Source organism: Lampetra fluviatilis, chromosome 10 (genome assembly GCF_964198595.1).
Source record: "Lampetra fluviatilis chromosome 10, kcLamFluv1.1, whole genome shotgun sequence".
NCBI classification, from domain to species: Eukaryota; Metazoa; Chordata; class Hyperoartia; order Petromyzontiformes; family Petromyzontidae; genus Lampetra; species Lampetra fluviatilis.
The window spans coordinates 7,027,725-7,044,517 of NC_136284.1; the positions used below are offsets into that span (position 1 = coordinate 7,027,725).

Consider the following 16,793-nt stretch of genomic DNA (forward strand, 5'->3'; position numbering starts at 1 on the left):
AGGGCGGACATTTGCAGTGTTTACATGCATACGTGTCCTTCCAGTAACACAACGCGTGCGTGTGTATTTAAAATAGCATGCGTAGTGCATCAGCAGCAAGAGCTGCAGGAGTAGTAGCAGGGTCAGCAGCAGCAGCAGCCGCAACAGTAGCAGCAGCAGCAGCAGTCCTGGTCGCAGCTAGGAGCAAACAGCAGAAGCAATAGCAGCAGAAGCAGCAGGAGCACGAGGAGTAGTGAAAGCAGTCGTAGCAGCAGCAGCAGCAGGAGCTGTAGCAGCCGCAGCTAGGAACGAGAGCAGTAGCAGAGCAAATGTAAACTGCTCACGCTGCACGCGTGCATAGCCGCATCTTCCCAGCGCTGCCTCGAGTCCGCGTGTTCGTGCATCCACTGCGCCTCGCGGAGAGCGCGCGCGCGCGCGTGCGTCGAGGCGCAATTATCATTATGCTTACGCAAGTGCAGGAGATGCGCAATTCGTGCATGTTGCACACTCACTCTCTCGCTCGTGCAACGGGGCTGCCCACGCCTCCCGTGTGCTGGAAGGGGACGCTTTCAACACCCCCCCCACCCCTCCGTACCAACATCACCCGTGTAAACCCCAAACAAAGACAAATATCACCCGAATAACCTTAAGATACTTTTTGGGGTGAGTGCTGTTTGCGAGCACCTATGGAGGCCGGCACGGCACACGAGGGGGTGGATGGCCAGCACCACACCCGTACCGCCGTTATCTCCCAAGAGGCGGTGTTTGCACACCGCGCCAGGCACAGTGCTCATACGAGGCTGAGTCGACCTCGGGGAGGCCCAGGATCGATTCAAATCATCATCACTGGAGTTGGCCGTGAGCTTGAATCCACCCCCCCCCCCCAAACGCCCTCCACACTCCGGGGAAGCCCTGCTTCGTCGCCTTACTTCTCCCACCTCCCCGTGCGCGCAGCGCGACCCCGGATCTCTTGGTCGCGCATGCGGAGCCCGCTCGATTGTCGCTCCCTGGTCCATACGCGGGGGCGTCTGGCCCTGCCGACATCCCTCGCTCAGCATTGCTCTCCACCCCCCCACCTCTCTCGCTCTCTGGGTTCACGCGCGGATGCTTTGCTTGCGTCCGTCCGTTCGTGCGAGCGAGCAGGGGACGTGGAGGAGGAGGAGGATGAGAGATTACGGGAAGACAGCAAGGGGAGCCGCAAGGAGGCCGGATTGGGATGGCAGCATTTACACTCTCCGCAGTTCACGCAGCAGTGGCGGCAATGCAATGTATATGCACGTGCAGCCGGTGTCAAGTGAAGCCTGCGCGCTCTCTCCACACGCGCAACCTGCACAGACACCGGCACCAGTAAGTGAATGCCCCACGTCGAAATCGATCGAGCCCGGGCGTGGTGCAGTGAAGGGCTCTCTCTACGCGTGATGTCGCGGCCCCTCGTGTGTGCACGTAGCACCCACGATGTCGGCCTTATTGACATCCACGTGGCCTGGCTGCTGTTGTAGTGTTGGAGCCGCATCCTGGGGGCTGTGCCACCACAAGTGCCACCCCCCCTCCACCTCGCAACACGTGCACTCTAATCCACTGCTGGATGAAGGCTTCACAAAGCCTTAGCTATCTTGGGCGCTCCCGCGATGTGAGTAATCCACCTGGCAGCAGCAGCAGCACACGAGCTGATTTCATCAATCCATCTTCTCGGTGGACGTATTCTCGGACGCGTTCCATCCCTTGGCTATCACTCCATCGCTATTCTTGAACATTGCCAAACATCCATTCTCGTAGACTTCTCGTCAACCACAAGTCGCACCTCCGATGAGCATGGTTGGCTACGTACGGTGCGAAAGAAGTTCAACATACGTACACGTCCTTCTGGGCGTGTATAACTTCAAAAAGTCTTGCTCCATTATGTCCAAGCAAACTTAGGACCCTTTTCGACATACCGTATGCTGACCTTCTTTCGCACCGTACGTAGCCAAACGTGCTAATCGGAGGTGCGTGTCTCCTCAGCGGAGTCTGGCTTGCTTGAAACACTGCTGGTGAACTGCCAGATGTTAATAGGCAATGATACGGGTCCTGGTTTGACGCAAAATTGATATCATACATAACGCTACATTATCATTAGCGTCCACCCTAGTGACGTGTACTGCACATTCCCTGTTTTCTTAACGATTTGACATACAGTAGTGCATGTGTTACATCTGCGTATTGTCTGAAATCCGTGTCCCCTCTTTCTCTATCTCTGACTCTTGATTTCATATCCACATTTTACAGCCTTCTTTTGTAATCTCATACAACCTCTTCTCGCAGTGCATTGCCATTCAAAGGCGACTTCAACGCGCACGCGACTAAAACACGCGCGTGACTGCTTTCTCACGGTCGTGCTCGTGTGTGTGTGTGCTGTAGACTCAACGCGACAGAATACAAGTGCACACTGATTCCCATGTTCCAGTGAAATAATAGACTCCTTCCAAACCGCGAGCCGATAAAAAAACCGAAGTGATGTGTGTGGCACGTGGCCTACGCACGCGGTCCCCCCTTTTGTGTGACGTTAAATGGAGAGATTCGCTCCATTCACTGTCATTCGCACATCCATTGTGTATACGTTGAGGTGGGATTCTTTTTTTTTATTATCAAGAGACAAATGGACCTATACTCTGTTAAACACGAGCCTGCACAGTTCAAGGATGTGTCACTTGTAAATGTTATTTTTTTTAAACCCACACATTTACGTATTAAATTGACTGATTTCACAGCTCATATCCACCGCTGGATGAACACTTCCTCATCACGCAGTGTTGATCATGGGGATTGTTTGACCTTATTTCATCATTGCGGATTGGTGGGAAAATGCTAAGGGAAAGTGGACACAGGATCTGGTCGGATATCGCTTGCCGCCGACGTTCATTTGTAGCTAAGCCTCGAACTCAGGCCGTCAGGTTCGTAGCGCTGTGCGCTAACCACTGCACCACCACTCCACGAAGCATTACCGCGACGTCATTTCATCCTTGCCTCTCCGTGTCAGCAACCCGACAAATATTCCCACGCCCGGCTCACCACATCCAGTCTACACCTCGCTGAGCCTGACATTACGAGCCACGTGCCAGCTACTCCAGTCTACCAGCAACCCGAAAACTATTCGGTGAGACATCACAGCCAAGGACATCACATGTATATAATAGTAGACAATAGGAGGGGGGGGGGAACGCATGGACTAAAGTCATCACTTGATTACATTCGTTTATGTTAGCATGGTGGGTTGCAGGGTGGCGCAGTGGTTAGCGCACTGCACTACGAACCCGGCGACCTTGGTTCAAGTCCTCGCGACGGCTCGTAACGGTGGCGAGTGACATCTGAACCGCTCATCGACCCCCCCCCCCCCTAAAACCAAACCGGCACTCACATGTATGGTGAAGATATAAAAACATGACCCACGTGGTGCGGGCATGCCTCCAGCAGTGGCTTGACAAAGCGACCGCATTTTAGAGTAGGTTGAATACGGAGCGGTGGCACAGCGGTTAGCGCACAGTATCCGAATATGTATTTACTAGCGAAAGTACCCGGCTTTGCCCGGGTGAAAAATATATTTCTTAAAAACCTTACATATATATACACAGATACTAAGGTATTGTCAAAGCCCGGTGGGCTGTTTGTACATTTCTCCACCAACAAATATATAAGAGGCTTTCACAAGTCCAAAAAGTTGTAGAAAGTGTGGGGCAAATAGTTGATGTCAAAAGGTTTCCGAAAATTGCGGTCTCCCCCCCCCCTCAAAAAATATCTTTACCCCTCGTAGGTATATATACTAACAACACCTTACATACAACAGAGGAAGTGGTATATATTGACTCTGTTGTAGTATCTACTGACTGTACAGTAGTATCAACTGAGCCAGTAGTAGCTACTGACTGTGTAGTAGTATTTAGTGACTGTAATAACTACTGACCATAGTAGTATTTACTGGGCCTACAGTAGTATCTACCGACTATATACTCGTAACGACTAACTGTATAGTATCTGCTGACTCTATAGTTGTATCCACTGACTATAGTAGTAACTACAAAATCTATAGCAGTATCTACTCACTCTATAATAGTATCTACTGACTCTAGTAGCTACTCACCGTGGTAGTATGTACTGACTGTATAGTAGTATATACTGACTGTAGCAGTATTGACTGACTGTAGCGGTATATACTGACTGTTTTAGTATTTACTATAGCGGTATCTACCAACTCGATAGCAGTATCTACTATCGCTACAGCAGTGTATACCGACTGAGGTCGTACCTGCTATCACTACAGCAGTGCATACTGCTGTGTTGGTACCTGTTATGATGACAGCAGTGCATATTGTGGTGGAACCTGCTATGATTACAGCAGTGCATACTGCTGTGGTGGTATCTGCTATGATGAGAGGAGTACATATTGTGGTGGTGGTACCTGGTATGATAACAGCAGTGCATATTGACTGTACTCATCATTCACCCTCACCATTCACCACTCACAACTCACCCTTACCACTCATCCTCACCACTCACCACTCCCACTCACTATTCACCATTCACCCTCACAACTCACCACTCACCAACCTCCCTCACCAATCTCCCTCACCACTCACCCTCACCACTCACCCTCACCACTCACCCTCACCACTCACCAATCACCACTCACCCTCACCACTCACTCTCACCACTAACCCTCACCACTAACCCTCACCACTCTCACTCACCACTCTCCCTCACCACTCACCACTCACTCTCACCATTCACCCTCACCATTCAGCCTCACCACTCACCCTCACCCTCACCACTCACCGTCACAACCACCACTCACCCTCACCACTCAACTTCACCCTCGCTACTCACCATTCATCCTCACCAATCACCACTGACCAATCACCACTCACCACTCTCCACTAACCCTCACCACTCAACCTCACCACTCACCCTCAAAACTAACCACTCTCTCACCACTCACCCTCAGCACTCACCCTCACCACTCACCCTCACCACTCACCCTCACCACTCACCCCTCACCGCTCACCACTCACCCATCACCACTCACAACCGCCACTCACCCTCACCACTCATCCTCACCACTCACCCTCACAACAACCACTCACCCTCACCACTCACCCTGACCACTCACCACTCATCCTCACCAATCACACCCTCACCAATCACCACTCACCCGCACTGCTCACCCTCACCACTCACGCTCACCCTCACCACTCACCCCTCACTAATCACCACTCATAACCGCCACTCACCCTCACCACTCACCACTCACCCTCAACACTCACCCTCACCACTCACCGTCACCACTCACCCTCACTACTCACCACTCATCCTCACCAATCACACCCTCAACAATCACCACTCACCCTCACAACTCACCCTCACCACTCACTCTCACCACTCACCACTCACCCTCACAACAACCACTCACCCTCACCGCTCAGCACTCACCCTCACTACTCACCCTCACCACTCACCACTAATCCTCACCAATCACACCCTCACCAATCACCACTCACCCTCACCACTTGCCACTCACCCTCACCACTCACCACTCACCATCACCATTCACCCTCACCACTCTCCCTCACCACTCTCCCTCACCACTCACCAGTCACGCTCACCACTCACCCTCACTACTCACCACTCACCCTCAACACTCACCCTCACCTCTCACCACTCACCCTCACCACTCACCCTCACCACTCACCCTGACCACTCACCACTCATCCTCACCAATCACACCCTCAACAATCACCACTCACCCTCACCACTCACGCTCAACACTCACCCTCACCACTAACCCTCACCACTCACCCTCACCACTCACTAATCACCTCTCACAACCGTCACTCACCCTCACCACTCACTCTTACCACTCACCCTCATCACTCACCCTCACCACTCACCCTCACATCAACCACTCACCCTCACTACTCATCCTCACCAATCGCACCCTCACCAATCACCACTCACCCTCACTGCTCACCCTCACCGCTCACCACTCAACCTCACCCTCACCACTCACGCTCACCCTCACCACTCACCTCTCACTAATCACCACTCACAACTGCCACTCACCCTCCCCACTCACCCTCACCACTCACCCTCACCAATCACCCTCACCACTCACCCTCACCATTCACCCTCACCACTCACCCTCACCATTCACCCTCACCACTTTCCCTCACCACTCTCCCTCACCACTCACCCTCACCGCTCACCACTCACCCTCAACACTCACCCTCACCGCTCACCACTCACCCTGACCACTCACCACTCATCCTCACCAATCACACCCTCACCAATCAACACTCACCCTCACTGCTCACCACTCAACCTCACCACTCACGCTCACCCTCACCACTCACCCCTCACTAATCACCACTAACAACCGCCACTCCCCCTCCCCACTCACCCTCACCACTCACCCTCACCAATCACCACTCACCCTCACTACTCACCCTCACCACTCTCCCTCACCACTCTCCCTCACCACTCTCCCTCACCACTCTCCCTCACTACTCTCCCTCACCACTCTCCCTCACCACTTTCCCTCACCAGTCACGCTCACCACTCACCACACACGCTCACCACTCACCCTCACTACTCACCCTAACCACTCACCACTCACCACTCACCCTCAACACTCACCCTCACCGCTCACCACTCACCCTCACCACTCACCCTGACCACTCACCACTTATCCTCACCAATCACCACTCACCCTCACTGCTCACCCTCACTGCTCACCCTCACCACTCACCCTAACCACTCACGCTCACCCTCACCACTCACCCCTCACTAATCACCACTCACAACCGCCACTCACCCTCACCACTCACCACTCACCACTCACCCTCACTACTCACCACTCATCCTCACCAATCACACCCTCAACAATCACCACTCACCCTCACCACTCACGCTCAACACCCACCCTCACCACTCATGCTCACCACTAACCCTCACCACTCACCCCTCACTAATCACCACTAACAACCGCCACTCACCCTCCCCACTCACCCTCACCACTCAACCTCACCCTCACCACTCACCCACACCACCACCACTCTCCCACACCACCGCCACTCTCCCACACCACCGCCACTCTCCCACACCACCGCCACTCTCCCACACCACCGCCACTCTCCCACACCACCGCCACTCTCCCACACCACCGCCACTCTCCCACACCACCACCACTCTCCCACACCACCACCACTCTCCCACACCACCACCACTCTCCCCCTCACCACTCTCCCCCTCACCACATGTTAAGGGCGATCCTAAAGGAATCTACAACCTTCGATGATTCCTTTGCGCGATACAAAGAATCGATTCCTGGCGCATAGGAGGTTTCCATTTTTAATTACAGTCTTATGTTATGTTTTAAAGTTTTCAGGAGTTTTTAATTATATTTTAGTCCCGGTCAACGCCGGATATTTCCCATTCGTAGCAGTTTATATCAACTCTATAACCAACTAATATTAAACGGAAATAAGGCGATTCTAAATGAATCTACAACCTTCGATTCCTTTTCGCGATTCAGAGAATCGATTCTTGGCGCGGTCGGGTTTAGAGTTTTAATTACACAGTTGTATTTTCATTGGGATGTTATGTTTTAAAGTTTTCAGAAGATTTTAAATGTATTTTTCCCCCGGGCAACGCTGGGTATATCGAGTTTATACCACAAAGTCGACGCCTGACAGAGTTGCGTGTCGAGGCCTAGTACCGTGCAGAGCCTCCGGCCTCGCCTAGATTGCCCACCCGGCTGAGGCTGGGTGCTGGGACCGTTAACCCCCCCCCCCCCCCGCGCTACAATAATACTGTCTAATCGCTATAATTGTATTATCTACCGACCCTATAATAGTAATTGCACACATTGGGGTGGGGGGGGAGTGAAGAGGACGTGAAACTTTGATGAATTTACCTCAGAATCGCGTGTTAATGCGTGCGCATATTTGTAATGGTAATTCAAAATGGCGTCCACCCCGCAGCGAACGCGTTGCTACCCGTTGCCAGGGGCAACCGCCGTGGTCCGCGCCGGCCGGCAAGAGTAAATAAATAAAGAAAGCGTTAAATAAATAAATAGAAATCGCACTAAATCGATAATCGGTCCGATTTAAAGTTTAGAGACGAAAAATCGGAAATGCCTAAGTTTACCGCGGGGCCGGGGGCGTGCCCACCTGCAAAATTTAATCTCGCCGAACCCCACGGTCCGAGAGTTACATCCCCCGCAAGGGAGCGTACGCAGACGGACGGACGGACGGACGGACAGACAAAAAATGAATTATATAGGTTAGATACTGGAGGAATCGGGTGAACTATAAAGCTAGTTTTCACAGAATGTCCAGTCGGGGCGGATCAGAACATTCAGAATGAATCTGGACTGGGGTTCGATTCTCGGCCATGGCTTTAACATCAACGGCAGAGAGATATCTAAACCGGTCCTGGGCCTCCCCTAGGGCGACTCAGCCTTAAACGTGGACCTGTTGAAGAGTGCAAACATCAGCCCTGGGGAGACGAAGGTGGCTGTCCGTGGTGCTGCCAACACAACCCTCCGTGCGTGGCGCTGCCTGTCACGGTCGATGGCTAACAGCACTGGCCCAGCAGTTTAAGCAGGCTTCATGGGAAATCTTCCACGTGGTGGGTGGGTGAATACCGGAGACTCTGGACCAGTTTGCTCTTCACTCAGCCTCCAAAATAAAACATGCTGCATTGTCATTTTGCATAGTTGCTGCACTAATCCCGCCATCCTAAACATAGGCACAAGGAAAGTGATGAGTGATGACTAATGGCGCTTACATTTAACCAAAACCGGAACATGGTGACCTACTCTTTGTGCCGAATGCACCTGGGCATCGAGTACACGTTGTTGTGTTTGGAGAGAGTGTGTGTATCACAGCTGCTGTGATGTCTCTTAAGAATTTAGGGCTGGCAGGCTCATTTGTTGCTGGAAATTAGGTCTTCAATCCGTAGTCCCATAACTTGAGAGCTCTTTCGACACAAGGACGTGCACTGTTTTCAGCCGGCGCCGGTTAGATCAGCTGCCTCGCCCCATAAAAGGGTCAAGTCACATCGCATAATGCACAGAAACAAATAAATCCTGCCCCAACATTTCAAAGATGGAAAAAACCACCCATAAAAAGCAGGCTATTTATGAACACGCATAAAAAGTACTGCATTTTGAATCTACAAAGAAGTCGCTTAATCTGCATTCATCACGCACAGCAGAGCGTAGGTCAAGCATACAAGTCCATTGGGTGGCGGACTATTGAAGTTATGATAAAAATACAATTAAAAAAAACTAGTGAAATGTTATCAAACCATCCCATAAAAGTGGAGGAAAGCCGCATGGGGGAATGTGATATGAGCGTGCCCCATTGTATAAAGACATACGCAGCAAGACGAGTCACACAGCATTTGGAATGATGCTAAATATAAGACACAAACGCCCAGTGTTAGACTTATCTTGAAGCCACACGACAGCAGAATAAATGCATCGAGGTCGGGAGTCAAATGTATTAAATATTGATATATCCTATAAATAAGTGGGATTTTGCGAGTGAAACAACTTTTAATAATTCCATATATATATAAACTGGCTGAATTGCTCAGAGTTTAGAGCACTGAGTTGGTACCACTGAGATCCTGGCTTCGATTTCAGGCAGTCGCTTGTGGTTAAGCCAGCTTCTCAAGTGTAGCGAAGTGATGGTCCCAGCCTGGTTACCAATGAAAAAAAACCATCACGTTAAATTTGGTTCTGTATTTGATTTGGCAAATTTCAGCTCCGAGGATTGATATTGGCTTAACTATCGTGCGATGATAATGACTCCCAAGTGCTTCCTTCTACTGTATAGATCTCTGAGGTAGCTCTGTAATATCTACTTTAGTGGACTGTTCTCGAACACGAAGGGATGTACTACTCTGCGGGATATCCGAATTGATACTCCATCTCATGACATGACGCCGAAAGTACAAACGGCATAACGTTCGGGGTAGAGGGGATTTTAATGACAAAATGAAACAAACAAAAAGTTTTCAAAAGATTTTATGATGAATTCACAACATGAACACCGACGTCTGGCAGAAACATCACCAAGCTGCAGCGTATACAACATTCTCTGGCACGTGTCGTGATGGGTACTGCAAGGTTTCTACCGTGTCCGTCCAGTGCTCGCCGAGCTGCATTGGCTTCTGGTTGCCGAACGAATACATTTTATAAGGATCGCACTCATTACACACAAAGCGTTTGCCACAAATGAACAACAAAACCTTTAAATTTTGATTTAAAGCTTTCGTGACTGCAGGGATTCATATTCTTGGTTCTTTCGGTAAAGTCACGTAGAAGGGAAATATAATAATAAAATATAAATATAAGACAATAAAAATTCTCACGACGTTTCGACTGCAATACAAGCAATCATCATCAGGTGTGAAATCCACCGCAAGATCCACAGCAAGAACATTTTTATTGTTTTATATTTTTATTTTATTATTTCCCTTCTACGTGACTTTACCGAAAGAACCAAGAACAACAAAACCTTTGTGATCTCGTCAAGGAGCACAGACCATCACGGCTTTTGGATGGCCATCGAACAAAGGCGGTGGTCACCACATTCGCGCGCTTTCAGATGCACTTCTACGGCCGTCTGGAACGCTCTTCCTCACGATATCAGGAAGCCACTGGAACCATGCGCTTTTAAAAATCTAGATCGAAAAAAGTAATTTCTTTCGAACTACATATTTATGTTTGGTTTGCTGTCCTTCCCCCGCACCTCTGAGTAGCACGGTTAGCGACGTACGTTGTGAAAAAAGTTCAACATACATACACATCGGGATACACAAACACATCCACCATCGGGATACTCCCTCGCACCCTCGTCCTCGCCATGGGAGATGGGCGACATTGCGAGTCGGTCTTTCTGAAGGTGATGGCGAGAAAAGCTCTGCGGGGGGGGGGACTCTCGGATGGACCATCTCTAATCCGAACGACAAATTTTAAAACAAGCGGCCTCTGGTAATGCACGAACGATGCAGCTAAGGGGTTCTGGGGTCGGCTTAAGAGGGCTCGTGCCGAGTGGTTGCTCTGGAGATCGATGTTCGTTCGCCGGGTCCATGATGGCATCGGTCGTGATGTCTCACTCGACAGAGAAGGCTGATATCTTCTACTGCAAGGCTAGTTAGTACTCATGGACGGCGAGTACTCGGGGCTGGTTTAGTGTCTTTCGCCCACAAACTGCTTGTCGCTCATTTCTATCAAAATGTACGACCCTTTCAGTTTTTGTTGCCACCCTTTACACCTCCGGTGTGTACACAACTGTCACCAAATTGATGCGTCCCAACATTGTTTGTCTTTGTGAACAAAACCAAACAAAAATCAATGTGCAGATGTGTAATCACATTCCCCCCCCCCACTTATGAGAGTTTGAGACGAACAACCGCACCACAACATTCGCCGGCGTGGCCTCTCGACCACAACATTCGCTGTGGAGGCGCACGCCTGCAATAGCAACGGCTTGGAGCCAGGGTTGTTGACTCGTGCAGAGATCGTGCGGATGAGAGCTCCCACCTGCAAGGGCAGCCGATGTGCCTGCAAGAGACAGGCAAGGTGGATGACCTATAATAATAATGATGAGTATTTGGAATTTGCGTAGCATCCAAATACATCAAGCTTCGAAACACGCTGCACAGGGAAAGTATATATATAACAAACAAAATAATACTCTACGAAGTTCGTGGTTCATCCTAAACCGCATCCGCACAAGCCATGGCAGATGCGGATACCTGATGCACAAATGGACGTATTAGCAACACACCGGTGCAGCAGAACACACCGGTCCTCATAAAATAGTCTGAAAACAAAACTCAAATGAGCAAATCTGTAAATCAGTCTTTAATTGACCCTGTCGCAAAGTTGGACTCGATTCGAAGGTTTATTCGGTCTACTGAAACTTGCTAAAGAAGGGTCAATATTGACCGCTGAATTCTGTCGGGGGCACGCATCATCATCTTCGTCGTCGTCTTGAACCGCCGATGGATAGTACGGCAAGTAGAGCCTTAGGATCGTTAGGGTTGGTTTAGGGTTATTGTCATGGCAACAATAAATGAGGTCAACATATACATCTCTCGTGAACAACTAAATGCTATTTAAGGACAAGGTTTTCCAATATATGCAGAATTCTTCATGAAAGCTCAGTGCTCGTATTACTCAAACCATAACCTCACCCTAACCCTCCAACCAAGTCTAGGGCACGATCCAAAACACAGAGCGGCCAATCGTCATCAGGCTGGGTGCTGCGATACGGCAACAGACCGTGAAGCTTCTTCGTCTTCAGCCGCTCGCCACATTCGCCTTGCGACCGCCTCGACGTCACGAGAACTGATTTTGACGAACACCCCGCAAGATTTTTTTCGATTTAAAGCTTTCGTGACTGCAGGGATTCATCTTCTTGGTTCTTTCGGTAAAGTCACGTAGTAGGGAAGTAATACAATAATACAAATAAAACATAATAAAATAATTCTCACGACGTTTCGGCTACAACGCAAGCAGCCGTCTTCAGGTGAAGAATGAGACACTGCCATATATATAAGCTCCAAGCTTGGCAGTGTATCATTCTTCACCTGAAGACGGCTGCTTGCGTTGTAGCCGAAACATCGTGAGAATTATTTTATTATGTTTTATTTTTATTATTTTATTACTTCCCTTCTACGTGATTTTACCGAAAGAACCAAGAAGATGAACCCCGCAAGAGTTTCTGACCGGCGTTGCGAATCGCGGGAAAATAAATAAACTCACAAAAAGTTGCTGCGAAAAATGTGCTTTTCTGTTTTGTTTTATATATCGCACACCGGTGAACCGCCGATACGTCCAAATCTAAAATTAACAACTTTCCAATGTGCGACTGTGGTCATCCAAATCAGACCGTACAACATTTGACGACGCAATGCCCCCAATCCACAAATACGAAGGAGACATCGTGGCGATGAGACACAATCCGCTACCGCTCCTGACGCGGTTGTCTGACTCGACCACCTGCACGTGAAATTGTAGCCGTTGCTGTGGATCGACATCAGCAGCCGTACAAAAGAATAAGACGTTGATTCAAAACAGCAGCAGCGCAATGACACATCATAGATATGAAAACGGAGTCGTCGGGACAAACAACCTAAAGCGTGACCCTCACGCGGATGAACATCGACACCGAAGAGTGGCTTTCCTGGGTAATGAAATACATGTATGTTTGGCGTTTGGACGCGATGTCCATGTGAGCGGTGTTTATGATTAGAGACTGGAACGAGGATCACGCAGCCTGGACATTACGTTCCGCGGTGCCTGGCGGCGACTAAACGACAAAGGCCCCATTGAAGGAGCCGGCGTCCTCGTGAGAAAGGGGCACCGCCCATGCTAAGGTGGATATAAAAATGCACTCAGCTGCGCGTAGCCACCCACCCACAACGTTATCATCCTCACCCCAGGCTGCAGCTGCAGAGAGCGTGTCTCGCGGAGTGGCAGGGGAAAGGCTAAAATCAAATTACACAAGCAAATAGAACCGTGGTTTTGTGCTTTTTTTTGAAGTATTCTGTTGGTGGGGAAACCTATTACTTCTGTTTGGCTGAGGCCACTGGCGTCCTCCCACAACACCGCTGCTGGGCTTTTTGCGATCAATTTCAGATCTCGCACTACTGCTTGCGGGCGTTTCTTTCTCGCTGTATACGTACTATTGTTATTATTAGTTGTATAGAGCATCATGGGTTTTTAATGCAATTCAATATTGCACAGATCAGTCGGGAGCAGTACAAACACCCGAGGTTGTATTTTAGACGGCGACTACAAATCATCAGAAGTGTGCGAGCCTGAGCGACGAAGATAAAGCGTGAGAGAATACAACCACGAGCCTTGCAGGCCAGCGTAGAGGGCATTTCCCAGCTTGTGTGCGCGCAGTGTCTTAATCACAAGTCCCTTCGTTAATCCTGGGTAACTCGTAGCGTTTAAAAGTGCATTGCACGCAAGAGTAAGTAGTGACTGGGTGAGCGAGTAGAACTAGTTAGTGAATTAATGAGTCAGTGAGTTGGGTTGTGAGATTGCCAGTGAGCGAGTTAGTGAGCCAGTCAGTTACTTTGTGAGCTGCACGTATTTTGAACTTCTTTAGCACCGTACGTGGCCAACCGTGCTAATTGGAGGCGAGTCAGTGAGTGAGCGAGTCCGTGAGGACAGCTGCTTTTTGTGCCCGCAAGCCTCTCATAAATTAATATCCCACCCATGGGGACGTTCTCGCTTCTGTGCTGCTTCAACTGCGAGGACAGGAATGACCTACGCAAGAAAGAGCCGCTCATCAGGTAACAAATTCAACAATCTCTTGCAAGCTTCCATCGGTTTGCAATGTAAACATATGTTTCATTTTTTAAACCTACTCTGTCTTATGTAACAGTGGGCGACTACGCATTACAGTTTTCTAAATATAGGCGACGTGCAAAAACCAGCGGGGTTGATGCCGATACTTACTCCACGCTAACCTGACTTTGAACGTCAGCGATGACAGTTCGCACCAACCCACACTGCCTGCCTCTGCCGGACCCATCAGGGACTGAGGAGATGGGATCAGTGGGTGGGTGGCTGGCTGGGTACGGGGCGCTGGGCTTCTGGTGGGAGGTGTGAACCCTAAAAGTGGAGACTTTCAAAATTATATCTACACGGATCACGACGAATGCTCAAATATAGTTTTTTGTATGAAGGTAGGAAATTACCCACAATGTTGTGTCATCTTGCACCAAGACAATGACACTCAAGCCAAATATTATAAATACCCACACAACTTTTTTTGACAGGATACGGTGTCGTATATATAGCATAGCTTGATTAAGAGCCACTGGCCGCTAGACCACCATGCAAGCAGACAACAGTTCGATTCTGGTCACTGCCTAACAAATATACAGGGTGTTTAAAAAGATGGACCCGGTTGGAAATCGCTATATCTCTGCAACCACGATACCGCCCATGAATGAAACTCTTACCACTTGAATGGGCGGGGCATAGAGTTTCAAATGATTACCGCTCGATGCCTCTCCCAGCGCACAAACAGCCCCTAGCCTCACCTATTCGCAAGACGGTGACCCCACAACACACAAGGGGCGTTTTGCGTTCTGCAGTTCAGCAAGACTGAATCCGTAATTGCGGTGCAGCGTGCGTTTCAACGGCGTTTTGGCATTGATCCGCCAATGTCAAAGAGCATGGTGGCACAAAAGACCGTGATTTTGTGCCACCATTAGCGACTAATCTGGATGACCTCAAAAACAGAATCACGGCAGCGTTGACTTCAGTGGAAGTAGACACTTTGAGAGGCGTTTGGGACGAATTCAACTATCGTCTCGATGTTGTCCGTACAGCAGGCGGAGAGCACATAGAGCATTTATAAAATGGTTAGTAAAATTTGACAACTCATTATAAACCGTTTGTAACTTTTTGTGTAATTGTAACATGTTGCCGTCGTGAAATATACTGCTTTGAAATTGGGTCTGTCTTTTTAAAACACCCTGCATATATACATTTTATTACAAGTGCGCCACCTGCTGTGACGTGATCGCGGTGACCGCGTGAAACGACTGCGTCAGAGAGGACGTCCCAGATATTTTCGAGAACTCACCCAGCGATGTGCCCAATCTCGTTCGATGTTCAAAGCCAAGCAGACTTGGAGCCTTGACCATGGGATTGGAATTGGGTTATCACCATGCACGGCAGCAGGTTCGTTTGAGCGCGAGAGCGGCTCTACCCAGAGGCGTAGCGAGGGGGGGGCAGGGGGGTACATATGTCCCCGGGCGCCAAGGTAAAGGGGCGCCAAAATGAGGCTTACAACGTGACATTATAACTTATTGCGGCGGGCGCGGCAGCCTGAAACTACTGCACAAATCTACACCTCAACCTAAAAGTTTATATATCCCGCCACACACAGCCTACATGTCATGTAATTACATTTTGGTACGCCTATTAAGAACTTACATGGAAGAACGTCCCAAACAACAAACAGGCGCAGTCTTTCAGCCTTAGTCACTGGCCTGTTTTTTGGTGGCGGAAACTACGACATGATGATGAACTTGTTGACAGTAACGGGGAAGATGAGATAGAAGAATCTTCTGATAGAGACGCTGAAAATACTCATTATGATGCTGTTCCTGCTGTACTAAGGTTTCACGATGTTGGCTACTTAGAATTTGATAAAACGACAAAGCTATCGAAAATATCACAACCTCTTCGCAATGAAATTACTCTCGGATCCTTGCCTTTTCAGCACAGAGACAATCTATCATCAGTATCCAGAGAACGTTCAATTACATCAGCATGGTTTAAACGCCGACTAGCGAACGGAGAGGAAGTGAATGGTTCGTGGCTATTATATTCACCAATCAATAAAGCTGCTTACTGTTTCTGTTGTCTATTATTTACATCATCGAGTTCAAACTCACGAGCTTCGTTTGAGTTAACAAACGGTTTCAACAAGTGGAGAAAGCCAGAAAAACGAAATTCTCATGAAAACAATCCTAGCCACCGCACGGAAGGAAGCCGAACGAAGGATAATTGATGGTACTGGAATTGACGCAGTGGTTCAAGCTCAGATTCATTTGGAAAAACAACGTTGGCGAGATATATTGCAAAGGATACTCACCTGTATTAAGTTTCTGGTTTCACAAAATTAGGCACTACGTGGCCATGAGGAAAATTTGAATGCGGATGAGGATAAAAATGTTGGAAACTTTCTCGCGCTGATCAAACTCGTTGCGCAGTATGACCCATTGTTAGCAAAACA

General features: G+C 49.2%; 2 protein-coding genes across 10 annotated transcripts in view; one reads left to right on the plus strand and one right to left on the minus strand.

Annotated features, from left to right (window-relative positions):
* Positions 1-1,028, minus strand: part of DCLK3 (doublecortin like kinase 3) — a 55,612-nt gene extending 54,584 nt beyond the window's left edge. For 2 of the 3 annotated variants that reach the window (XM_078860341.1, XM_078860339.1), the window contains exon 1: positions 324-464. The gene's annotated coding sequence lies outside the window, so the exon portion shown is untranslated. Of the gene's footprint in view, positions 1-323; positions 465-908 lie in introns of those variants that run through there. The other variant, XM_078860340.1, reaches the window with a different exon arrangement.
* The window catches only part of LOC144934506 (melanoregulin-like), a 29,994-nt gene that overhangs the window by 1,399 nt on the left and 11,802 nt on the right, over positions 1-16,793 (plus strand). Inside the window, exons 1-2 of one of the 7 annotated variants that reach the window (XM_078860345.1) lie at positions 1,139-1,326; positions 14,294-14,331. The exons of 1 other annotated variant lie outside the window; for it this stretch is intronic. In XM_078860345.1, the coding sequence (XP_078716471.1) occupies positions 1,144-1,326; positions 14,294-14,331 (221 nt within the window). In that variant the 5' untranslated portion in view covers positions 1,139-1,143. Of the gene's footprint in view, positions 1-1,138; positions 1,327-13,114; positions 14,332-16,793 lie in introns of those variants that run through there. 5 more of the 7 variants (XM_078860350.1, XM_078860348.1, XM_078860346.1 and 2 more) reach the window with 5 other exon arrangements.